The following is a 26,129-nucleotide window of genomic DNA, read 5'->3' as shown; positions in this document are numbered from 1 at the left end:
TTTTGCAAGCTCTAATAATTTAAACCAACTTACACGATCACTCAATCTCTCTAATGACTTTAAGACACACTAATGCAGAAGAAGTTAGAGAGAAACATAAATTTAAACATAAATTCTACAATTGACATTGACTTTCTTTATCTGTATTCCACAATTTGTGATCAAATCACAATGATTGAATGACAATAAACAAAAGGTGTAAGACGATTTAAATATTGAATATAGTTAACTAGTTTAAATATTAATCTTGATCGATAAAAGGTATTAATCTATTTTGTTATCGAAAATCAATTACAAATAAACTAATCCACAATCTTTTGAGAATGTTTTGACGATAAAATCGAGTGGGTTCAAGTGAACATACCGATCGATTTCGCCATAATATTAATGATTAGTTTATTTGGAGATTATTGTATTCTTTTTTTTATTTACTATTTACTTTGTAATGCTTCAATTCAAAACTAGCTAGCTAGTATTTTTTGTAATCTAATAAATAATGAGGGTAGTCAATTGACTATAAAAAAAAACAAAAAAAAACATTGCTTATAACAAATAATATAATAAAAAAAAAATATACTTATTTAAATTTCTAAATCGAGAATATATATAATAATGATGAAATCTAAAATAATAATTTGTTTATATATAATATTAATTATTGTGGGTATAGTTTGTTCACAAGGATTAAAGAATCCTGGGTATGTGCCTCTATGTACTTTCAAATGTCCCGTTAAAGTTAAAGACTGCAAGAAACTGTCGAGTGACCAAAAGTTCTGTTGCCACACCTGTTATTAACCGTTATTAGAATAAATTTAAAGTGTGTTCTTGTCTATACATCCCTCCTCCTCGAATTCCAAAAAACAAAAAAATATCTATCTGATTTAAGATAAAGATTTTTTTGTAAAAATCCGTCACAGTTTTTTTTTCTATGATTAAAAATAACAATAACATTGCGCTTGCAGATCATTCAATAATAAATTTATAATTAATGTATACTAAAACAATTTAATAAAATGAACAAATAAAATAGAAATAAAGAATACAAAAATGAATAACCATAATTTAGTTAGAATATTTACATATATATTTTTATTTATAAATCTTTTACAAATTGTTTCATGTGATAATTTTAAAGATTCGCAATACAACAATCACCACCAACACAATTACCAACACAACTCTTTTGATTTTTTATTACAACAACAACAACAACAACTAAAACAACTTGAACAAACCACACCAATTTATAATAATAATAATATAGATAATTTTAATAAAATTTTAATATGTACAAATCAAATACCTGATGAATGGCAATCAGATCTTTATAGAGGTGATCTAGAGAATGGCTGGAAGAAAGGATGGTCAAACTTATCGGAAAGTGCAATCATTTCACAGTTTAATGGATCAAATGATTTCGATTACAGTGCTTCATTACCGGAAAACAATGTCGCCTACGAAGGTGTAGCATATGCACTCTTTCAAAACCAATCACATCTTTTAGAATCACTACCTATAAAGTTTGCAAATATAAATTACACAACCATATACAATCAACATTTACTTCGTTTCTATTTACAGATAAATCAAATTAATAATACAAATAATAATAGTAGTAGTAGTGATAACAATCAAAATTATAATAATAATAATAGCAATAATAATAATTATAATGATGATATAGATCAACCAATTTTAACAATTAAATTAAATGATAGTATCATTGGAGAACTGTTTCCATCAAATTATTCATTAGATCAATATCATTTAGTTACAATCAATGTCACTCAATTTGCAAATGGTAGCACATATATATTACGTTTCAATTATAAACCATCAACACTGAAAAATCAACTACAAACCTATCAGTTCATCGTTGATTACATTTCATTAGTATCAGTTCCAACTGTTTTAATTGGTATGTTATTGATTAATAGTAATAATAGTAGTGTATTGTTTGATGACTAACTGACGGATGTTGTTTTTTTTTTTTTCTAGAGAATGATATTTATGTTTCTACAGTGGGTAATGATATTAGTGGTAGTGGTAGTATAGATAATCCATTTTGTAGTTTACAACGTGCGATTGCATCGATATCGTCTGGCTATACTATCTACTTGAACGATACATATCCTCTGTACAAGGCGAACAAAGCAACCGTCTATGCTATGGATAATCTATCGAAAAATCTAACTGTCACATCGCTCGGTGAAACTGAGCAGTCCATTGCCATTGGATTTACCTATCCGATGATGATTGTCACCGGTCCCAATACAACATTGAAGTTCAGTTATTTGAGATTGGAAGATGGTATATCATATAACTACAGACAGGCGGCGATATTCACGCTCGGTCCTGACACAGCGATCGAGTTGAACGCTATCAAACAATTCATGGGTGATGGTGTCAATGCAACTGTGATATCCACTCACTTTACATGTCGTGTTGCAATCTACAATTCATCGTTCCTTCTCAATATGGCATCGGTATTCTATCTGCGTGCCTACTCTGCTTCGTTTGACAACTGTACCATCACCTCTAGTAATTTCGGCTACATATTCATCGCCATCAATCAAAACCTAAATCTAACGATTAGCAACACCATTTTCGAAACGACTTCCAACGTATTTCTGGGTGTTGCATTCGATTCGATCTCTGTTGCCAATGCAACGTTCGATCAGGTTTGGACTGACGATGAAGTTCCCGATACAATCGACAATGGCAATAGCATTGAGTTTATTAACTGCACATTCAATCAAACAATCTATCGAATCATGCTACACAATATCAAGAATGTTTTGTTTGAAAGCTCTGTATTCTATCAGTTAAAGGCACCCGGTATCATTGCGTTGAACGAGGGTATCGGAATTACCACCATTTCCAAATCATTGTTTACAAGTATACCACAGACAACGACGTTGATACCGTTGATCAGTATCCAAACGAATTCCTACTTTCCGGTTACTCTTGTCGACACCATTTTCATAAATAACAGCTGTCCGCTTATCAATATCATTAACAACTCATCGTTGATAATGCACAACATCACGATATCGAACAACACCAAGGTGGCATCGCTTATCAGTTCATCGAGCTCGTCGATAACCATGACGCAATCAACGATACTCAATAATCAATCGCCATTGCTATCGTCATTCATGTCTCTCATAAAGATTGTGGGATGCATTGTCAGTAAGAACTATTGTCCAGACTATCTGCCTTCTCCCTTTATGATATTCCAACAGCCACTCTCTGTTGAGATCAGTCGAACCCAATTTGACACCAACAACAATTTCCATCTCATCAAGATTGAGAACGGACTACGAGTATCAATGGTTTCACTGCAGTTCTACTTTTGTAATATCGGACAGATGATCACTATCATTGACAACTCTATTGCCACTCTAGTCAATATCCAAACGTTTGGTCTATTCTTGGCAACTACCTTCCCGATTGTCGTTGAGAGTTCACAGATAACATTAAGTGAATCTTACTTTCAATCTTCAACTCAAGCAATAAGTTTGATAAACTCAAGATTCAACCTCCACAATTCAGTCTGGGATAATATCTATTCCACTGATAACAGGCAATTAAAGACGTTCAACATTGTCGGATCCAATGGAACGTTCCTCGATTGTGTTTACAACTCTTCGAATCCATCCGGTGGAATCTTTGCCAAAGATTCATCCGTTACCATTGTAGGCACTACATTTATGGACTTAGCATCCTACCAATACTCTGTGGGATCCATCAATTATTCCAACTTTTTGTTCAAACACTGTAAGTTCCAAAATATTCAAACCGGTGAAATCATGATGTATTTCAGACAGAGTTCAGCAGAGTTTGACAATTGTATATTCAGCAACATTACAAGTCCATATACAAATATTATGGCTGGACTTCGATCAATCATTAGAATCTACAATTGTGAGATCTTTAATACACAAAGCGATCTGACTGGAATCGATATGATAAGCAGCCATCTATATCTAGTCAACAGCACTATATACTCGAATATCTATTTGTTCTATCCGTTCATCTCTGTTATCGACAGTGGCAAACTGTACATTAACAACGTTCGTTATCATCAGAACCAAGGTACAATCAAAACGGGTGCTGCCACCGCACGTATCATAAACTCTCTGTTCACTGAAAACATTCAGGACGAAGTTCTTATTGATGTAACCTATACGAAATTGAAAATGGAAAATACCACTTTCGTTGACAATGGCACTCCACATCAACCATCGTTGATTCACGGTGTATTCTCGTCGATCGAGATAATAGACTCTGAATTTAGAGCTGAGATCTTCGATAATATCATATCGGTTCTATCTACTTCGCAAGGTAGTCTGCTCATTCGAAACTCAACATTCAAATCGCTCCTTCTTTCGTCGAGTCTACTGATTCTCAACAAAACGACACCGATCGATATTGTCGGTTCCTCTTTCTTCGATATGGAGGGTGCATCCGGTACGATCGCGCTGTTTGCCAATTGCGACCAAGTCGTGATTAGCGACTGCCAATTCAAAAACAACTACGCCAATCGTGTTGCTGCACCAGGTTCACACATACTCTACACGGAATATCCAAATAGCGGAGGTGTCTTTCTTGTTGTCAACTCTGTACTTTGGGCGATCAACAACATCTTCAAGCAAAACTATGCATCCAATAGTGGTGGTATTATAACCAACATTGATTCGACATCGCTCTTTGCCAACTCATTGTTTGAAGAAAACCAAGTTATTGTCGGTTCTGGCGCAGTCTGTTTTACCAATCAACCTACATGTTACATTGGAAATTGTACTGATCTAAATCCTTGTACCTATACACCGATATTAAAAAACAGATTCATCGATAATAGTGTTATCAATGGATATGGAAAATATATATCATCAAGTAAGTTAATATTTGTTAAAACATCGAAAATCATTAAACCAAACAAATTTATTTACATTATTTCTACTTATTATTATTATAATTATGTTAGGTCCTGTTGGAATGTCTATTACACTTTTAAACTATGACAAAATTCATCCAAACACAAGTTTTATTATTGCTGTTAGCGAATATGATTACTATGAGCAATCGATTCTTTTGTTAAGCTCACCAATATCGATAACATTGGATTTATATCTGGCGAATGGAATTCGCTTTCAAACATTTACTATACCAAGCACACTACAAGGATTCTTTACCCAAACGTTTACTTTGGATTTACCAGTTGGAACTGAATTAAACTTTGTTGCCAACTCGACAAACGGTTTTATTGGAACTTTTTCGATCAATATAACTCAATGTGAACCAGGTTACATGCCAAGTCCAAATGATAACGCATGTACACAGTGTCCGACTGGCTCCTATGGCTGGGATGGTAAGAGTTGCTATAGTTGCAAGTATTACCAGACATCACAAGTAATTTGTGCAGGTGGAACACAAATTTCTGCTATGGCCGGTTGGTGGATTCTTCCTGATAGCTATCCAGCCAAGGTCTATGGTTGTGAACCGTATATCTGTCAACTAGGAAAATGTCGTGAACACCAAACCGGTACACTTTGTAATGACTGTGTTTCTGGCTATACAAAAGTTAAGGTGTACTGTGAGTACTGTCCCGACAATATCAATTACTATTTGGTTTCTGGATTGGTCGTATTCTTTTTCATTTATATCCTGTTAATGACACTCTATCGACTGCCATCTGCAACGGCCATTCTCAATTTCTTGAATTGCATTCAAGTTGTTGGTGTCATCTCGTTTGACATTAGATATGTTCTCATTCTACCGCTTTTCAATTTCGATGTAGATTACTATCCTACCACCTGTTTATCCAACCAACTCAACTATATTTGGAAGAAAGCACTGTCGTTTGTCCTTTTATTCTTGGTCACTACACTATGCTCCTATCTCACCATTGGAAAAGATTTGGCTCTCGCTATATTTGGAAGATTCAGTCATTATATCGTTGAAAATCGATTCAACAACGAATGGTTTTATATAGTATTCAGCCAAATTCTTACAATCTATACACCGTTGGCATTCATTTCACTCAGCTTGGTTTCTTGCTACAAGATCGGTGATGAATATGTCCTCTCAACGGATGTAAGTGTGAAGTGCTTTACGAATACCCACTACCCAATGTTTGGAATTGCCATAGCGGTTATCGTTTTCATTTTAATTGGAGCTCCTCTCTTTATCTTTGTTCAATGGAGAAGACAGAATCGCTACTATTTGAAAAACTTTTGCAAGAAATATCGACCAGGATTTCAGTTTTGGGACCTCATTCTCATTGCCAGATCGCTTTGTTTTGTATGCACCACCATTACAACAATCTATCATATCAATACGAAAGCATTGATCTTGTCAACATTTGGATTGTTTTTCACTTGTATCAATTGGCTGTTTTCTCCATACAAAGAAAAAAGTTTAAACGACTTGGAAACTCATTTCGGTTTGGTATTATGTATATGTGCAATGGTATTCAACTCAAGAGCTCTAGATAATAGTTCTTTCTCAGTTGGAGCAATCATTTCAAGTATTGGTTTCCTCTGCGTACTGTCAATGCTTTACTATTTATTTTCAAATATCAGATCAAAAAGAGCTGGTGTAAGCATGATAAAAGATTGGGGAATTCAAAATGAAAGATCAAATCACCGAAAATAAATAAACCTTAAACATAACGAAAAAAGTTTTGAATCAACTGACATTTTTATTAAACATCAGAATTTTATCCTTTTTGTATTATATCTTTTATTACATCTTGTCACTCATAGCTCTGTAGAAGTTAAAAGATTAGCGAATAGAAATATTTGATTTAATGCTTTATTTCTAGAATTTAATAGTATTCAAAAGTTATTTTTCATTATCATTATCATCATCTGAATCACTGATATAATCACATCCATACGGATTGATATGATCATTGTCAATCTCTTCGTTTGGAATAGTGAAGGTAGTATTATTATTATTCTTCTTCTTTTCTTCATACATTTGCTGTTCCTCTGAAAATTTGTTGAACATTGTTTTGTAGACGTTCTTTTCCTTTGCCAGATCATTGGCAACTTCTCTCTGAATTTGTTTTTGCAGTTGAAGCAAAGCAGCCATTAAATCGTCGTCACCGAATTCGATTGCCTTGTCAATTGTCTTGGTTGCATTCTCGAGGTCAAGGATCGTCAAGTATGATCTGGCTAGCCAATACAGTGCCTTGGAGTCTTCTTCGACATACTCTAGTGCCTGTATACAATAGTCTCTGGTTCTCTCCCAAATGGGTGGTTTAATCATAGAATAAGTAATGGCGAGATTCGTACAGATACGAGCACCATGTTCATTCAATGATTCCCATTCACTTTGACTACAATTCGGTAAAGAATCAAGACTTATATATCTTAATGCCTTTATTATAATAAATAAAATATTATTGAATGATTAATTAATATAAAACAAACAACAATGTTGATCAATGAAATAACATAATACATACACTTTTATACATCTTTAAACATTTTCCAAATTGTCTACGTGCATATGCAGATTTAGCTTGTTCACGAAGTTGTGATACACTCTCTAGACGTTGTTCAACTGAATAGGTATTGATGACCTGATGTGATGGAAGTACTCTGTATTGAATGTCGGTATTCTCAAGATAGTAGATAATAGGTGTATTGGGTGGAACTAAAGGTGGTGCACCCAGCTTTCCATAGCCATACTCGGGATCGATCGAAACCAAACATTTCTCCTTCATCTTCATACTGAAAAGAGCCATCTCCAAACCCATGATACAACCTTGTAAACCAAGTTCAAACATCATTGTCTTTGAATTATCATCCAAACATGTTCCATCAGGTAAATAAGTACGAACTAACACTGAATGTATTATAATAAATTCATATTGTTTAAACATGTTAACAATTGTAAATAACTTATATATTAAAATAAAACATACCAAATACTTTTGATCCAAAATCAGGTGGTTCATTGACACCAGGTTGTATTTCATATTTAACTACTTTTCCTTCCGGTGCCAAATGGGTTATATCACAATCGAATGGCAGTTTGTACTTGTCGAAAACCAAATGATAATTGTCACAAGCGACAAACGTTGGAGGAAAGTAATCAACAAGAGGAGTTGAAATAACACCTTTGGTTTTAAGTGATTCCGTTGCTTTGTCTACTCCGTCACCACTATCACCAGCGTTTTTAGATTCCGACGATTGTGATTCCGATTCCGACGATTGTGCTTTGGCTGCTGTTTGGCTTGCATGTTCATTTAGGAATGCATCCTGTGCCTCTTCGAACTCCTCGTAACTCGTATCGTCATCGATGAACTCCTTGTCGGAGAGCAGTGCAATCTGTCTCGATTGATACCACACCAACACACGATGTGCCAAATCCATCTGTGCTTTCTTCACTTGCGCATGAATACCGGATGCCAGTGTCTTTGGTGGAGTGACATCGTTGATCGTATACAAACAACTGAACGGTCCATTCTTCTTAAAGTCAATCTTCACCGGTTGAAATACCGCCTTACCAACCCAACAGAGATATTCATTCAATATTGCCAATGGTGTTTTCTCAAATGTCCAATTCTAAGTTTGAGATACAACAACAACAACAACAAAAAGGTAAATAAAAGATGAAATGATTATTGTTGTAGTTGACAATAACTTACAGTTTTTGAATAAACTATGGAATCTGGCCAGAGAATGGTAGATAATATATCATTGGTACCACGAAGATTGTTGAGGAAATCATAGTAGGTACCAAGTTTGAGGAATCTCATGACTTTTTCAAGCTCAGCCGCAGTGATATCATGATAATCTATCCAAGATTTCTCTTTGTTCATGGATGTACGAACCAAGATAGCATGACCAGAGAAAATACGTCTTGGTCTCATCAAGTCAGAGGCTCTATCATTGAATAGGAAATTGTATCTAGCGTCTGGTTTCTTGTGTAGATCTTGAAAGAAGAGAAACGATTCATCTTTCTTACTCAAATACTTTCTACAAACTCCATGATATTTGAACATTTTCATTGCTCTAATAAATAATATATATATATAAGTTGATCAATATATTTATAAAATACATTGAATATATATATACTTACTGTGAATCTAAATCTTTTTGTTGTACATAGATATCGATAAGTGGTTGATAAGCCTGATAAGGTATAAATACAGCTTTGAATACACGAGATGTTGGTGATTCTGGAGGTTGCATGAATGGTTCCAACAAATGCATATAATCTTTTACGATGAGCTCAGGTAGTGTTGGATCATTAGCATAATCTTTGTTTTTGTCATATTCTGGTTTTGTTCCTGTGGTTGTTCCTGTTGTTGTTGTTTTTGTTGATACTTCTGTTGCTGTTTCAACAACTGTATTATTATCAATGATATCTTGATGTTTATCTTCCATTTTATCTTTATAATTCTAACAAAATATAAAAAAACAATTAATTTATAATAATAATAATAATAATAAATAATAATAATCTATATATATAAGTATAGAAAATAGATTAATAACAGTACTAAGGTATGAATCTATATTTATTTGTTGTTATATAACAATATATATTTATTATTATTATTTAAAAATAATTATTATTATAAACTAATTATTTTATTGGTTTGAAGAACGTTTGTTTAATACAATAAAAAATAAACAACTATCAAAGTGTGTTTTTGATGGTGATCATCAATAATTCTAATTCAGTTTTATAAACTCGATGAATTAAGTTTGAAAGTGATTGACAATAATAATACATTATTTTTTAATAATTTAAAACTTGTGAATTTAGTTTTATTTTAGTTATTATTAATCTTTATTTTCTACTTTTATAAATATCTCTTTGTAGTTTTGCAAAGTTTTGCTCTGTCTTATTAATAATATCTTGATATTTCTCTTTAACAGTCTGAGTTGGTGCGATCTTTTCGTTGTCTTCCTCCTCTTCTATTCCGATCATCTTATTCATCATTTTATATTTATTACTGATAGCATCACGAACTGCACGATCTGTCTTTGTTCTATAGTCTTTAATTTGTTTATCGTTCATTGACCATAGTTTTAATACTTCATTATTATTGGATGTTGTTGTTGTTGATTTTTGTTGATTAGTTGAAGTAGTATTTGATTCAATAGATGTTGCTTGTTGTTGTTGTTGTTGTTGTTGTTGTTGTTGTTGTTGTTGTTTACCTTTGGAATAGTTAATTTTAGTACCACCATGTTCCTCAATGATTTGTAATCCAACTGAAAACTTATTGATTAAATCGTAGATCGATTGTTGCTCTTTACCACCGGCTGATTTAGATGGAATGACAATGGCGTCGATTGCATTGATCTGTCCGTAGATATCTGCGGTTGTTTTATCCTTATCCTTATCGTTCTTATCGTCTTGTTTCGTCTTGATTTGATCTATCAACTTCTTATTGTTCATCATTTCACCCTTGATTTGTCGATTGCGTTGTTTTCTCTCCATCTGTTGTATCAGCTCCATCTTGACTGGCGGGATGTGATATTCATCCTGTTGCGTTGTGATATCGACCAGTACATGATCGAACACCTGCAGTTTGATAGTATCTCGCTCCTTTGTGAATCTAACTTCAATGTCGAGCGGACTGAACTTGATGTTGGTGATGTCACCACGTGACTCTTTCCATTGGGCCGGTGTGATGTACTCGTTGTCTTTGGTCACCAGGTAGATACGATCGCGCAGTCCAAACTCTGGTACGTAGACAACGATCGAATTCGAACGGATATCGGTGATGATTGCCTCAACCGAGCGCTTTGGATGATGCTTAAAGTAGAGTGACTGGAACATCTGTGTGGCATCACGCTGCAGTGTCTTGGCGGCACGATGCCGTACATTTAGGTGAGCAGCCAGCTTTGAAACTGAGTGATCTTGATACTTGTCGTTTCTAACGTTGTTAATGGCATCCCACAACTGACGATGCACAATAATATCGGCATAACGTCTAATGGGTGAAGTGAAATGTGTATACTTCTCCAAAGCCAAACCATAATGATAATATTCAATAACATTTAATGAACCTGTTGAGAAGTAACTAGTAATTTATAAAACATCAACAAATGGTTAGTATAAATGTATTTAACAAATAGCATTAATTTCATATATACATACATTGCTTCCGATAAAATATTAACTGTTTTCAAACGTATAATTGTATTCGTAAATGGATCATCTCCATCGACAGCATTATTCAATGAACTTGCTAAATCTTTGTTGGTATCTGTTTCCAATTTAAATCCCTAGTATATAAACGAATGTTAGTTTGTTAGTTAGCTATTGATAGATGAATATAAAAACAAAACATACACATAAATCAAATAACTCTCTTAATGATTGAAATCCAAGTTGATTTGGTTTTGGATGTCTGCGAAGTAATGCACCACCAGGATAGTGTGAATGGATTTTCGTACCGACAGATGCGTTCGCTAAGATCATATACTCGGCAACGAGAGAATGAACCTCGAGGTCGTTCTTCAATACGATCTTATCGGGCTGTGTTTTATCGTTCTGGTTGAATTTGAAACGAACCTCTATTGACTCCAAGTCTAAACCACCGCTCATCTCTCTCTGCTTTCTCATGACTCTATAAAAGTTTCTTAGTACCAGTAGATCGTTTCTCAGCTCCTCTATCTTTGTGTCGTTATAGACACGACGCTTGTAGCCGGCGTTCAATCCTCCACCGGTAACATCGTCGTCTTTGTCCATGCCCTGCTTGACTCGGCCATCGATGATATCCTGCGCCAGTTGATAGTGAAGCTCCGCACTGGAGAAGATAATAGTCCTTCCGAACCAAGTCGATTCAATGGTCATGTTGTTGAGGTTGACCGTCCAGATGACACTCATGGCGCAACGCTCTTGTCCACCGACGAGCGAGCAGACGTCCTCACTGAGAATCGCAGGCAACATGTCGAATCTACGATCGGGCAGATAAAGCGTGGTTCCACGACGTGCTGCCTCCTCATCGAGTTTGGTGCCGTCGAGAACAAAGAAGCTGACATCGGCAATGTGTACACCGATCTCAATGCGATTGTTGGCGAGATAGCCAAGCGAGATGGCGTCGTCAATATCCTTTGAACCCAGTGGATCTATGCTCATAGTGCGATGACTCGTCACAATGGAACGACGGTATTTCCGCTCGGCGTCCGGCACTTTCCAACCGGGCGAAGGCAGTCCCTCCAGCAGTTGCGGTGTCCACTTTGGCAGAGCGACTTCGTGCTCATTGATGAGCGAGAGCAACTCTGTCTCGAGATCCCCGGTTGTACCCAACGCCTTGACAATATGACCCGAAGGATGACTGCTTCCCAACTCCCAACGATCCAATCTAACAACCAACCTCTTCCCCACATAGTTTACTGCATTCCTGGTTGGCACGTGAATCAGGGGTATCCTCTTATCGAGCGGAACCACCATAACATAATTAGAGGCAACCGATGCACCCTTCTCTATTGTAGCAACATAATCCCTCCAATTTCTTTGAAATATACCAACAACTTTACCAGTTATCAGCTTATTACCATTATCCCCTGTTGTTTTTCCTGTTGTTTGTCCGGCTGTTTGTCCGGCTGTTTGTTGCTCCTCATCAGCGGCGATAGCAGTGACTTGATCACTCTGTATTTGCTCGGTAATGTCATCCCTCAACATGGAAGAGTCACTCTCGTTGCTTATCCATTGGTCAGGTGGTAACAATGCAATTCCAACTTTGTCACCGTGTATCGCTCTGTTGATGTTCTTCCTTCCGACTATCATGATCTTGTCTTGTCCAGCCATCTTTGTAGCAAAAATACTATCGGCAGGCAACTGTACAAACGCTTGATCACGACTGTACTGATTGATATGCAATTTACCAGCAATAATATTTCCAGACTTCAACTCCACCTGCATGATATCGTCATTCCAATATCTCTCATAGAACTGACTGTCGTTTCCACCACTGCCGCCGCCACCACTCAAAGTCTCACCAGTCAACGTCAAACTTAGACAAAGAGTATCGTACAACTCCGAAGCAGTGACAATACCAAGCATAGTCAAATAACTAGACAATGTTAAATATCCATCTTTTACAGTTGAACCACCACCACCACCACTACCACTCTTTTTATCATATTGATGATAACTACTTTCATTCTCTAACTTATTCAATGTTATAAATATAACTGATAATTTACTAATTGTCTTTGATTGTTGTTGTTGTTGTTGCTGTTGCTGTTGTTGTAGATGATTACTATACCATTGTGTAGCGGCTATCAATCTTCTGATATTGAACTGGTGTAATGATTCGTTTTGTTGTTTCTCAATTGATGTTTCTGTGAAGAGTTCGTTGGTAAAGTAGATTGCTCTGTTGTTGTTTATCAGTTGTTTGAGACGTTCAAAGTACTTTGGACCACTATTATACTGTACATATCTATACACTGTCTCTACTATCACAATGAAATGTCTATCTATTACCTCTTGTAATTCGAATATCTCTAAATAATTTATTATACTATCTATATCTGGTATTATTATATATTGTACACTATTATTACTACTACTATCTTTATTATCTTTACTGTCTTTATCCTTTTTACTATTATTATTGTTATTATCACTATTACTACTACTACTACTTTTACATATTAAACAATTTGGATAACCACATTTGATATCGGATCTAATATATTGTTCTTTTGATATCCATGCAACACCATTGTTTTGTTTCTTAGCAAATGTCAATGAGTAACATTGATCTATACCTTCATCAATGATCACACCTCTATTCTCTTTCATTGAATGAATATTTCAATAGATATAGTTTACTATCTTATGAATCAAATGAAATTCATCAACACTTTAGATTTTTTAACAAAAAAAAAAAACAACGGATTTTTTAATAGTTTTATTTATTTGTAAATATATTGATTGATACAACTAATAATTAAATGTTGTGTATCAATTCATTGATAATAATATTATTATTATTATTATTGTTGTTGTTGTTGTTGTTGTTGTTGTTTTACTTATGATTATTTATATATCATAATCGACGTTATATAGAGTGGACCAACACTTCATTGGAGAGGTCGGTGGTGAACTTAAATATCGATCGGTTGCAGGCTGCTTACATTTGATTGGTGATATCTCTGGTAACGATAATGGTATCACTGGCATATTCGGTTGCTTAAACTTGTATTTGTTGTTATTGGTTGTGGTGGATGTCGGTGTCGTTGGCAATGATATACTTGATATATTAGATATATCATTGGTTGGTGTTGATGGTATTAAAAATGGTGATACTATACTATTATTATTATTATTGTTATTATTGTTATTATTATTATTATTATTATTACTATTATTATTATTATTATTATTATTTAAAATTAAAGGTGTTTGAGGAGTTAATGATGTTAATTTTCTATTTGGTACTATTGGTGTAAGGAATAAGTCATCATCTAATAATGTACAGATTTGTTGTTGTTGTGTTTGTTGTTGTGTTTGTTGTGTTTGCTGAGGTTGTATATCTACTGGTATTCTTTTTATAATATATTTACCATAACTTGATCTTTGTGTTGCTGTTGATGTTATTTTACTACTATAATTATTATTATTTGAAATTGTTAATTGATTTACTAGATGATCACACTCCTCTACAATAGAAATTCCAGAGACATCAGCGTCGGAATCAATAAAACTATCAGTTAACTTTCTCTTTTGGCACTATAATATTTCAATGATTAGTAACAAATATAAAACAATAACTAATAGATGTTAATATACATACAATAATTGAAGATGATGATGATGATACAGTTTCATATGGAGATGGTTTCTCAAAGAATTGGTTAGCTATCAATTCATCTTCTTGTTTCCACTTTTGAAGTGAGGAGATCAGTTGTGATGTGTTGTTGTCGTCACCGCCAGCAAGTGAAGTGTCATTTTGGTCACAATCGGCGGTGGTCTCGTCAATGGTAATATTTACAGGTAGGAGTGTGGAGAGTGTATCAATCGACCATTCCAATCGGCCATATCCCACTGCATTGCCAGAGACCGGAGTGGCAGATGCCATATAGAGCGATGGTGTACTCGGTGGAGACTGCATAAAACTACTGTAACCGGTTCCTGTGCTATAGCAACTGTTCATCGAGATATTCATGGCACTGGTATTCAGTTGTTGTGAGGGTGTGGCAGTGCTACTGGTAGTGGGTGGCATCAAGCTGATGGATGGCGACATCAACATCGATGTAGAAGTGGTGGTGGTGGTGGCAGCACTTTCATTTAGCTTTGAGAAATTAAATATATTCTTTGGATTCAAGTTGTTGCTGCATGGTCTCGAAGAGGAAGAAGAAGATCCATCTTTGGATGCCTGTGAGTGTGTTTGTGGTGGCGGAACAACAGTCCATGAAACTGGAAATTCTGGGAAATGAATCTTGCCGGTAGACTTTGGTCCAATGAAGGGATTTGATTTTTTTTGTTTCGTTTGTTGTTGCAACAGTTTTTTCGATGATTTATTGGTACTTGACCAATTGATATTTGGTGATTTACTCGATAGTAGTAATGGTGATATCATTATTTTACTATTACTATTTGTTGTTGATTTCTTATCATTTTTATAATTTGATTCTTCTTCATTATTATTTTCAAAATCATTAAATATATTAAAATTTATACAACTATTAATATTAGCATTATTATTATTATTAAAGTTTAGAGACATTTATATAATTATATATTTTATAATAATATAATATTAATAATAGTATTTACAAAGAACGAACAAACAATAAAACAAACAAAATACAATAAATATATATATTATATATTAATTTATCCTTTCCTCTTTTAGATGAATTAAATAAATCATAAGAGCCTCACTCAAAATCCATTAAATTAAAATCACAACTTCTAACAGTATTTTTTCAAACCGGTAGAATTACATGTTCATCATTTTTTGAATTTCAAATTTGAAAATTTTTTTTAGGGCGGAACAGTTATTAATTTTTAAAAAGTCTGTTACTTTGGTTTCAAAAATTCAAATGTAGTAGTGCAAATATAATTGTTATACGATTTAATCAAAATAAAATAAAATAAACTAAACACAAATATAATATATAATTATAAAAACAATATTCTATTACTTTCACTCATCACTAATTAAACAGAATTCTATAACAATGTAGATTGTATACATACCACATAAATATATATTTTTTATAAAGTCACTACTCAATAAAGAGTATCACTTAAAAAAGTATATTTTGATAGATATTTTAGTAAGATACCTTTAAAAATATATCTTTTTAAATTTAAACTACTAAAATATCGAAATCAAAATAACTATTTTTTATTTTAAACAACAATGAGATATTTCCTAATTGTTTTATAAAGAAAAGTTGTTGTTCATTTCCAATGCCTCATCTATTTTAAATTGCATCGGAACTCTTTAGGAGCATTGTCGACAATGCTTTATGTTTTGTTATCCTAATAAAATCGATATTTTCATTTTCACAACCAACCTAATATATTTATTTATCATGCCATCAATAACAAGCACTTGTATTGATTAGTTTTTAAACAAATAATGGGTCTTTTAAATCAACATCGTCACTTTGAAATCAAAGTTTTGCTAAAACTCGAGAGAAAGGTTAGGGTGGTAATGTAACACCACAAATTAATCGAAAAAATTGATATTTCAGCAATAGTGAAGACGTCTCCGGAATTTTCTTTACAAAAATTTAGAAAATTTTCAAAAGAACTTTATTATTTATCTGCGAAAAAAAGTTAAGATCCCACACACTATTGGCTAGGTTGTTTTGGTCCTCAAACATCAAAATTACACCCCACCTATTGTGTCTTTTTTGGTTTTTTAGTTTTTTACTTTTATCTAAAACGAAGATATCAGAGCGTGTGCGATGGTACGATTATTTTTTTATTTTTCATTATTTTTATATTTTATTTTTTGATATTTAGTTTTTACTCACTTTTTCTTGAGTCTGGTTTGGGATTTTTTCTTTATGAGACTCATCGAACAATCATTAATCAACAAGATAACTCCTATTCTTCTCTCTCTTTTTCTTCTCATCTCCATCATCTTTGTGTCCTTTGTCTTTCTTTACACTCCAACTTATAACCAACAAAACACATACACATAAATAAATTTATTTAATAGAATAAAATAAAATAAATAAAATAAAATAATGACATATTGGAAATTTTCATTATTTTTCGTTATTCTTTCAGTGTTTGCATTGATTGCTCAATCACAAATTGTAAATCCATGTGAATTAAATAATGAAGATACAGGTGTTTACTACAATTTCACAAAGTTGGCTGGGTAAGATTGATTGAAAAAAAAGAAACAAAAGATAAGAAAAAGAAAAGTAAAAAAAAGGACTAATTCTGTATACATTATTATTATTCATTATTATCTATTATAGTAAGGACTGGACTGGAACAGGTTCAACTAGTGGAGCGAAATATCATTTCAGTATTTGCAGTTCAAATGAATTTTGTAATGATTCAGCAGTTCAATTGAAACCGTCCTCGGTCTGTGCACCACGTCCAACCATGTACACCTTTGGTAATCAAAATATGATCCAAATCTCACCGAGAACCGACGATGAAGACGGTGGTGTCGTTGATTATCAAACCGGAAGCACATGTGGAGGTCAAAATAATGTGCGTAAAACTACCATCAACATTCTCTGCACCGGTGAGGAGTCAGTTCAATCGATCACCGAGATCGGAAACTGTCAGGTCATTATCAACGTCACTGCTGCGTGTGGAAATCACATGTCTTCAAAGAAGGGTGGACTTGGTGGTGGTTGGATTTTCGTAATCATGTAAATATCAAATTTGACAACAATCAAATCAATCATTCAATCAATCAAATCAATCAATCCAATCAATCAATTAATATACAAATGGTTTTTATCAAAAAGCAAAATAACTAACTAATTTATTATTATAATTTTAGTTTACTTTCGGTTTCAGCTGCATATATAATATTTGGAACCATTATTAATTGGAAGGTTAGACATCATGAAGGTGCCAATATTTTCCCAAATATCGATTTCTGGAGAGGATTTGGAACTTTGATTACAGATGGTGTTTTGTTTATTCGTGGAAAGATTTCCGGTACTGCTTACCATGGATATCAACAGGTTTAAAAATAACAATACTAGCACAGCACACAACATATTAATCAATCAACCAATATATTTATTACTCTATAATTTTCACTTTATTTTTTTTTTCTACAGTACTTCCCATTATATTACTTTGTCAAATATTATTATCATTTTTACAATCGTATAAATTCGATTCGATTCGATTCATCCAATCACCTATAGTTTACCCTACAACAAACAAAACACTTCCAACCAAAGGTTTGCCGAACTTCCATCTAAACAAACATCCCCAATATTTTTTAAAAATTAACAAAAAAGTAAAAGTGCGCGCGCTTTTTTTAAAATTTAAATCGAAAGTTTGAATTTATCAATAAACTTTGAATAATATAATTATAATTATTTTCTTTTTTAATTAATTTAAATTTAACTAACAAATATCTTTATCTATATTGTATTACAATAAAGTATATTACATTCATTATATAATTGTCTCTCTAACTTTGGTGTTTTGAGAGTTCATCATACATATTTTATTACAAAAAAAGATAAATCATATAAACTTGAATTAATTTTCTAAAGTTTATTAATTTTTACACAACATATAAATAAGATAAATCATTAGTTAGACAAGAATAGATAGATAGATTAAATAGATAGTAGAAGAAGAAAAAGAAATGGGAGGTGGATATCAAAAGAGAAATACTACGGGTACTGCCAACCAAATGATGGGACAAGGTCGTGGTGGTAGATCCGGATCCGGTGGTTATAGAAGAAATACATATAATAACAATAGCAATAATAATAATAATAATAATAATAATAGCAATAATAATAACTATAATAGCAACAATAATTATAGAAAAAGTAATAATAAAAGTTATTATAATAAAGTAAATAGAGATGATGATAATGATAATACTACAACTGGTGGTGGTGGTGGTGGTCAAGTTACATCGACCAATAAATTCAAGGTTAACAAACGATGGGATAATGATGATATCGAAGACAGTGGAGATGAAGATAACAATGAAGTGATTGATAATGATATCGAGGATGTCAGCAGTCATACAAATCACACAGATAAAGATGATAGAGATCAATTTCAACCACTTAGAACTGGTTGGTTATTAAATATGAAACCAGTAAGTAACTAACGGTATAGCATTGAATTGCATTGCGATTGTTAACATACTAATCAAATAACGATATAAATAAAGAGTTCATCAAAAGATAAAGAGAGTGGAGTCGATAGAGCAAGCATTGAGTTGTTCTTTATTCAAGAGGATGCAACCTCCTTTAGAGCATGGGTAATCTACAATCCCTATTTCTACATCTACGTCAAGGACAACCATCACACCGAGGTGGAAACCTACCTGAAACGTCAATACGAGAATAAGATTGCTGGAATAGATTTAATTGATAAAGAAGATTTAGATTTGGTATGATATCGGTGATCAATCAGATCATTCAAGTTTGTTGTTTCCAGTTTTATTAATTAATTTGGTTGTTTTCCACAAAAAAAAAAACAAACAAAAATATAGGAAAATCATTTAAGTGGAATCAAAAAGAAATATTTAAAGATAAGGTTCCATAATGTACAAACTCTACTGGAAATTCGTAGTGATATACTGCCGTTGGTGAAGCGTAACAAACTGAGACAATCGACAACCGAAGCCTATGAGGATCCGTTCGCTGCTTACTCGGTGGTGTCCCGCTCCGATAGGAAGTCGGCGCACTCCAAACAAGCTACAGAGTATATATTGGATATCAGAGAGTACGATGTCACCTACTACCAGCGTGCTGCCATCGATCTGGAGATTCGTGTCGGTCTGTGGTACGAGGTGAAGCGCGATTCTCCCACCGCGCCAACGACGGTGCGCCACTTGCTCGAGCGTGAAGAGCGTCCCGATCCAAAGGTGCTGGCGTTTGACATTGAAACCACGCATTTGCCACAGAAGTTTCCGGATCCAGAGATCGATTCGATTATGATGATTTCCTATATGTTGGATCGCCAGGGTTTTCTCATTGTCAATCGTGAGATTGTCGCTGCGGATATCGACGACTTTGAGTACACCCCCAAGCCAGAGTACGAAGGACCGTTCACCGTTTTCAATGAGCCAGACGAGCGCGCCACTCTTGAGCGTTTCTTCTCTCACATTCGTGAGTTGCGTCCGCACATATTTGTCACTTATCACGGTGACGGTTTCGATTGGCCGTTTGTAGACGCGCGTACCAAACACCATGGAATGGATCTGTACCGCGAGATTGGCTTTAGAAAGACGGTGGACGAAGACTATCGTGGTCAGACCGCTGTACATATGGACGCATTCTGCTGGGTGAAGCGTGACTCCTATCTGCCACACGGAAGTCACCGTCTGAAGGAAGTCGTTCGTAAGAAGCTGCGTTACAATCCGCTGGAGTTGGATCCCGAGGAGATGGTCCGGTCGGCACGTGAAGATCCCGAGCGTCTCGCCAACTACTCAGTGTCTGACGCTGTCGCCACCTACTACCTGTACATGTCGTATATCCATCCCTTCATTTTCTCACTCTGTAACATCATTCCGCTGAATCCCGACGATGTGCTGCGTAAGGGTTCCGGTTCGCTGTGTGAAGCGCTACTCATGACTCAGGCATTCCGTGCCAATGTCATCTTCCCAAACAAACACATCGACGAGCAACGTAAGATCTACAAAGGCCACTTGGTAGAATCGGAAACCTACGTCGGTGGACACGTCGAGTGTCTTGAGTCTGGTATTTTCCGTTCTGATATTCCCACGCACTTCTCGCTGGATGCCGAAGCGATTCAGACTCACATCGATGCCGTCGACAATATCATTCAGCAGGCGATGAAAGAGACCGGTGTCAGCGATGATGATCTCACCAACTTCCAGCAGATCAAAGACGATATTGTTGCGCGTCTCACAGGACTGAGAGAGAATCCGAAACAACAGAGCAAACCGTTGATCTACCATTTGGACGTAAGTGCTATGTATCCAAACATTATCTTGACCAACAGACTTCAGCCAACTTCGATTGTCACCGACGAGTTTTGTGCAACCTGTGACTTTAACAAACCAGAGAGCAACTGTCAACGTACATTGAATTGGGAGTGGAGAGGTGACTATTCACCCTCCAACTTCTCAGAGTATCGTTTAATTCTTCAACAGCTCGAATCTGAAAGATTTGGACCAGAAGAAAAACCATTCTCAGAACACACAGAAGAGGAACAAAATATAATGTTAAGAAAAAGATTAAAAGAATATTCAAAGTATGTACAATGTTTGTTATTGTGATGAATTTAATAGCTAACCAACTAATATTTTTTTTGTCAACAGGAAAGTATATAAGAAAACTCATATTATTTCAAATGAAATTAAATCGGATACAGTTTGTATGAGAGAGAATTCATTCTATGTCGATACTGTAAAGTTGTTCCGTGATAGAAGATATGTATATAAGGATCTACATGGTCAGTGGAAAGGACATTTGGATTCTGCACAGAAAGGGTCGAGCTCACACGATCTCGGAAAGTGTCAGAATATGGTTATTATGTACGAATCTATGCAGTTGGCACACAAGTGTATTCTCAACTCTTTCTATGGTTATGTAATGAGAAAGGGATCTCGTTGGTACTCTATGCAGATGGCCGGTATCGTAACTCACACCGGTAGTAACATCATCAAGAATGCACGTATCGCTGTGGAGCAACTCGGTCGTCCTCTCGAGCTGGACACCGACGGTATCTGGTGTATACTGCCAGAGTCGTTCCCCGAGGAATACTCGCTCAAGCTAAAGAATGGCAAGAGTAAAAAGTTTAACTTTCTCAATGCGCTGTTGAATGCGCGTGTTGCCGAACTCTATACCAACCACCAATACCAAGAGCTGGGTCCGAACGGTGAGTATATCACTCGTAGTGAGTGTTCGATTCAGTTTGAATCGGACGGTCCTTACGGATGTATGTTTATTCCCACGGGTAAGGAGAAGGATGTCAAGCTGAAAAAGCGTTATGCCGTCTTCAATAAGCAGGGAGGTGTCCAAGAGTTGAAGGGTTTCGAGATTAAGCGTCGTGGTGAGTTGGAGCTCATCAAGACGTTCCAAACAGAGTTGTTCCAGTGTTTCTTGCAAGGAAATACACTGGAAACTTGTTACCACGCGATTGCCGCCGTTGCCAACCACTGGCTGGATGTACTGGATTCTCATGCCGATGGCTACGATGAGAAGGAGTTGATTCGTCTCATCACAGAGTCGTCCAAGATGAGCAAGAAGCTCGAGGAGTACGACCGACAAAAGAGTACTGCCATCGGAACGGCTTTCAAGTTGAAGGAGTTCCTCGGTCCTGAGATTGTTAAGGATGCCGGTCTGCAGTGCCAGTATATCATTGCCAACAAGCCTGCTGGTGCGCCAGTCACAGAGCGTACCATCCCCACTGAGATCTTTGCCGCCGATGAAGAGGTCAGAGTGATGTTCCTGCGAAAGTGGACCAAGGGAAAAGATGTTGGTTTGCGTGACATTATCGATTGGGACTACTACAGACAACGTCTTTCCGGTGTCATTCAAAAGATGATTACACTTCCCGCCGCACTCCAGAACGTTGAGAATCCAGTGCCACGTGTACTCCACCCCGATTGGATCTTGAAGGAGTTGAAGCGCCAGAATGACTCGAGACAACAGACACAGATCACCAGTTTCTTCAACAAGGTTGACAAGGCACAACACATGGATGACATCGAGGATATGTTCAAGGACAAATTCCAAGATGCCGCATCTAAACCGCCAATGTTTACAAAGCACAAACGAACTGGCGCCACCACCGCCTCTGACCTGGCGGCCAACAAGAAGAAGCGTCACCAAGAGGAGCAACTTATTGGTGAGTGTCCCAAGTATGAAGTTGACTTTGACGGTTGGTTAAAACACAAAAAAGTACACTGGCGAAAGTTGCGTTCGAGAATCAAAGCGAAAAAAACTGGAAAGGAAGTGGATTTCGATGAGCTCAAGACCGTTCAATCCAACAGTGCCAAATCTTTCAACGGTTTCTTCACCTCTCAGAATGAAGCGGTACGTAAAGGAGTATGGCATATCATATCGATCGATCCAACCAATCATCCTGGATTCTATACTTTCTGGTCGTTGATAGGTGATCAGCTCATCCCAATCAAGGTGGAACTACAACGTCATTTCTACTTGAACAGCTTCCAGCGCGACCCATACGATGGTGCCAATCCGGTGGTTTCCAACGCCGTTCCTCCACGTTCGAAACCACGTCTGCATCTCACACAACACTCAATGTCAGAGGATGAATTCATCAAAAACTCCAAAGAGTTATCGACACTCTTTACACTGCCACAAATCGAAGGTGTCTACGAGACACAGACTCCACTCGACATCTCTGCGATTGTCCAGATCGGTTGCATGGCTAGTTTGCGTCGTAACGCCAAACCAAATGCCAATGGTAGATATCCACTTGACAGCATTCAATCGCGTGGATCTGATCGATCCTCTAGCTATATGTCGGAGGCCAACTTCCATCAGATCTATCTCTATCACAACAGTAAGGATGGAAAAGATGGTATTTTCGCGGTGATCAACTTCCACAGCAAGCAAGGTACAATCATTTTTGTTAATCCATATCAATCGCACTCGATTAGCAAGAAACTTCTCAACTCACTCGGTGAGAAGTATCCTTCGATTACCTTTAACTTTAAGATTGACACATCGATGGAGAATGGTAGACGTTCCGTCAACAAGATGCTCGAGGAATATCAATCCGAGCGTAAGGGTGCCACTATTTTGGTGACTCAGGTTGTAAATATCGTCGAGATGTATCATGACATCCCATTGCTTCGTGAATTCGCCAAAGTTCAAATGATTTCTCACGAATATGACTCACAGTATTCACCATTCAATTGGGAGGTTCATGCACTCAAACCACTCTTGACACGTATTGGCGAAGTCGACAACTACATCAAATACTTTACTGGACTGGCGCGTTACGCTAATATTCCAATCGGTAATCTCAAGGGTGACTATGCCTCGTTTGTCTCTGATGTCTGTTACTCTAGAATGCTGAAGGAGTCGAATCATCTCCTGTGGATGTCTCTCTCCAATTGTCCAGACCTCGGTGGTTCCGAAGAGGACGACGCCAAATTCCATGAGGAACTCGGCAAGACTGAGATTAACCAACCGGGTTGCTACAACAGCGCCTGTTTCGAGTTGAATATCGGTGGTTTGGCTGTCAATACAATTCTAGAGTCATCGCATCTCGCAGATATCGAGGGAATCATCGGTGGACAACTGAACAACGGTGACAGTGAAACACTGAACTTTGACAACTCTGTCGACAAGCAGCCAAACTACGAAAAGATCGTTAAAACCTCTGCAGCAATGGAGCAGTTTAACAGCTGCGACAAAGAGTTTAACATTCTCAGAAAGATGGTGACTCGTTGGTCGCTCGACTTGGTCATGGGAAATCGCAGAAACAACCCGACTCCCGATCTGCTGTTGACTCATTTCTACCGGTGGATAAGTTCGCCCTACAGTGGAATGTACGATCCCATCATTCATCGTACTCTTCACGGACTAATGAAAAAGGTATTCCTACAGTTGATTTTCGAATTCAAGAAACTCGGTTGCAAGGTGATCTACGGTAATTTCAACCGTATCATCCTGTGCTCCCAGAAGACATCGATCGAAGATGCCAAGCAATATTGTAGCTATATCATCACTGTCATCAAGAAGAAAGAGCTATTCTCTTGGATCACAATCAAACCTACAAAGTTTTGGAATAATCTGCTGTGGATGGACGTCTCCAACTTTGGTGGAGTATACCAACAACCACCCAGCCAAGATCAAAACAACAAAGTATCGCCAGACACAACCAGTAACCAAACCACCGATCTCATTTCACATTGGAATCTATCTGAGTTCCTGCCACCATCCATTCAAAACTCATTCCTCTTGGTCATCTCTGATTTCATCCACAAACTCTACATTCACAATGAGAAACAGAGAATTCAAAATATTCTTCAACCAAAAACAACACCCATCAACAACAACAACAACAATGATAATAATAATGATAATGATAAACAAGATGAAGATGAAAACAACAATAACAATAATAATAATAATGCTGACAAGAATATTCTTAGAAACAGTAATTCCAATTGGAATGAAGACGATGAAGAAGAGGAAGACAAGTTGCTGCCTTATAAATTCAATTCGGTTGTAGACAACAATAGAATCGTACAAATTCTTCAAGGTTTAAAGTATTCAGAGAATACCGATGAGTTTCCAACGCTCCCAGGCAGTCACTTGCACTTTACCAATCCGGCACTAGAGTTTGTAAAGTCGGTCTGTCACGTATTGATGTTGGATCAATCACTTCATAACCAAGTGCAACGTCTCCGTAAGAACTTGATGCGTATCATCAATATCCGTGAGTTCTCAGAGGAAGCGGTTTTCAAAGATCCATGTCTGTCGTATGTGATGTCCGATGTCATTTGCTCCTACTGCTATTCGTGTCGTGACATTGATCTTTTGCGTGACAACGCAACCAACAACAAGCTCGTCTGCGCACAATGCGGTAACAACTACAACAAAGGTCAAATCGAAAGTGTCCTCGTTGAAACTGTGCAGCGTCGATCACTCTCATATCATCTTCAGGATTTGAAATGCTCGAAATGTGCTCAAATCAAGATTGACAATCTCAGTGACATTTGTCATACCTGTTCAGGTCAATACCAATGTAGAGAACCAAGCTCAACCTTACAAAAAGAGTAAGTTTATAATTATACACCTTAAATATATCAATCAAACTAATAAGTATTTTTATTTCTTTTTTATCTAATTCTATCATAATCATTTTGTTTTATTTATTATTTTTAATTACTAATATACACAGATTAATTATTTTTGGTAATATCGCCAAGTTCTACGAATTCGTTTGGCTACAAGAGATTGTAGAAGGATTAGTTAAATGGTCATAAATTAAAAGAAATA

The 26,129-nt window shown here is 36.0% G+C and overlaps 6 protein-coding genes across 6 annotated transcripts; 3 read left to right on the top strand and 3 right to left on the bottom strand.

Moving 5' to 3' along the window:
• Positions 1-1,047: 1,047 nt before the first annotated feature.
• On the top strand, positions 1,048-6,660 carry PPL_12535 (uncharacterized protein; the record flags this gene model as incomplete). The annotated part of the gene is made up of 3 exons (XM_020583266.1): positions 1,048-1,918; positions 1,999-4,899; positions 4,991-6,660. The coding sequence occupies 3 exons, from the start codon at positions 1,048-1,050 to the stop codon at positions 6,658-6,660; spliced, it is 5,442 nt and encodes a 1,813-aa protein (XP_020429453.1).
• A 189-nt stretch (positions 6,661-6,849) lies between these two features.
• On the bottom strand, positions 6,850-9,410 carry flpA (FKBP-type peptidyl-prolyl cis-trans isomerase; the record flags this gene model as incomplete). Its single annotated transcript, XM_020583265.1, has 5 exons — positions 6,850-7,389; positions 7,478-7,860; positions 7,940-8,582; positions 8,666-9,032; positions 9,103-9,410. The coding sequence occupies 5 exons, from the start codon at positions 9,408-9,410 to the stop codon at positions 6,850-6,852; spliced, it is 2,241 nt and encodes a 746-aa protein (XP_020429452.1).
• Positions 9,411-9,819: 409 nt separating this feature from the next.
• Positions 9,820-13,791, bottom strand: PPL_12533 (Putative mitotic control protein; the record flags this gene model as incomplete). Its single annotated transcript, XM_020583264.1, has 3 exons — positions 9,820-11,059; positions 11,137-11,264; positions 11,332-13,791. 3 exons carry the CDS (start codon positions 13,789-13,791, stop codon positions 9,820-9,822), a joined length of 3,828 nt encoding a protein of 1,275 aa, XP_020429451.1.
• Positions 13,792-14,031: 240 nt separating this feature from the next.
• PPL_12532 (uncharacterized protein) lies at positions 14,032-15,718 on the bottom strand (the record flags this gene model as incomplete). Its single annotated transcript, XM_020583263.1, has 2 exons — positions 14,032-14,721; positions 14,786-15,718. 2 exons carry the CDS (start codon positions 15,716-15,718, stop codon positions 14,032-14,034), a joined length of 1,623 nt encoding a protein of 540 aa, XP_020429450.1.
• Positions 15,719-17,198: 1,480 nt separating this feature from the next.
• Positions 17,199-18,170, top strand: PPL_12531 (uncharacterized protein; the record flags this gene model as incomplete). The annotated part of the gene is made up of 3 exons (XM_020583262.1): positions 17,199-17,335; positions 17,439-17,843; positions 17,978-18,170. 3 exons carry the CDS (start codon positions 17,199-17,201, stop codon positions 18,168-18,170), a joined length of 735 nt encoding a protein of 244 aa, XP_020429449.1.
• Positions 18,171-18,805: 635 nt separating this feature from the next.
• On the top strand, positions 18,806-26,116 carry PPL_12530 (DNA polymerase epsilon catalytic subunit A; the record flags this gene model as incomplete). Its single annotated transcript, XM_020583261.1, has 5 exons — positions 18,806-19,273; positions 19,349-19,570; positions 19,673-21,399; positions 21,467-25,906; positions 26,032-26,116. The coding sequence occupies 5 exons, from the start codon at positions 18,806-18,808 to the stop codon at positions 26,114-26,116; spliced, it is 6,942 nt and encodes a 2,313-aa protein (XP_020429448.1).
• Between the last annotated feature and the right edge of the window lie 13 nt (positions 26,117-26,129).

This window comes from Heterostelium album (assembly GCF_000004825.1).
Source record: "Heterostelium album PN500 unplaced genomic scaffold PPL_scaffold10, whole genome shotgun sequence".
In the NCBI taxonomy this organism is placed as follows: domain Eukaryota; phylum Evosea; class Eumycetozoa; order Acytosteliales; family Acytosteliaceae; genus Heterostelium; species Heterostelium album.
This window is presented reverse-complemented; position numbering and strand designations above follow the sequence as displayed.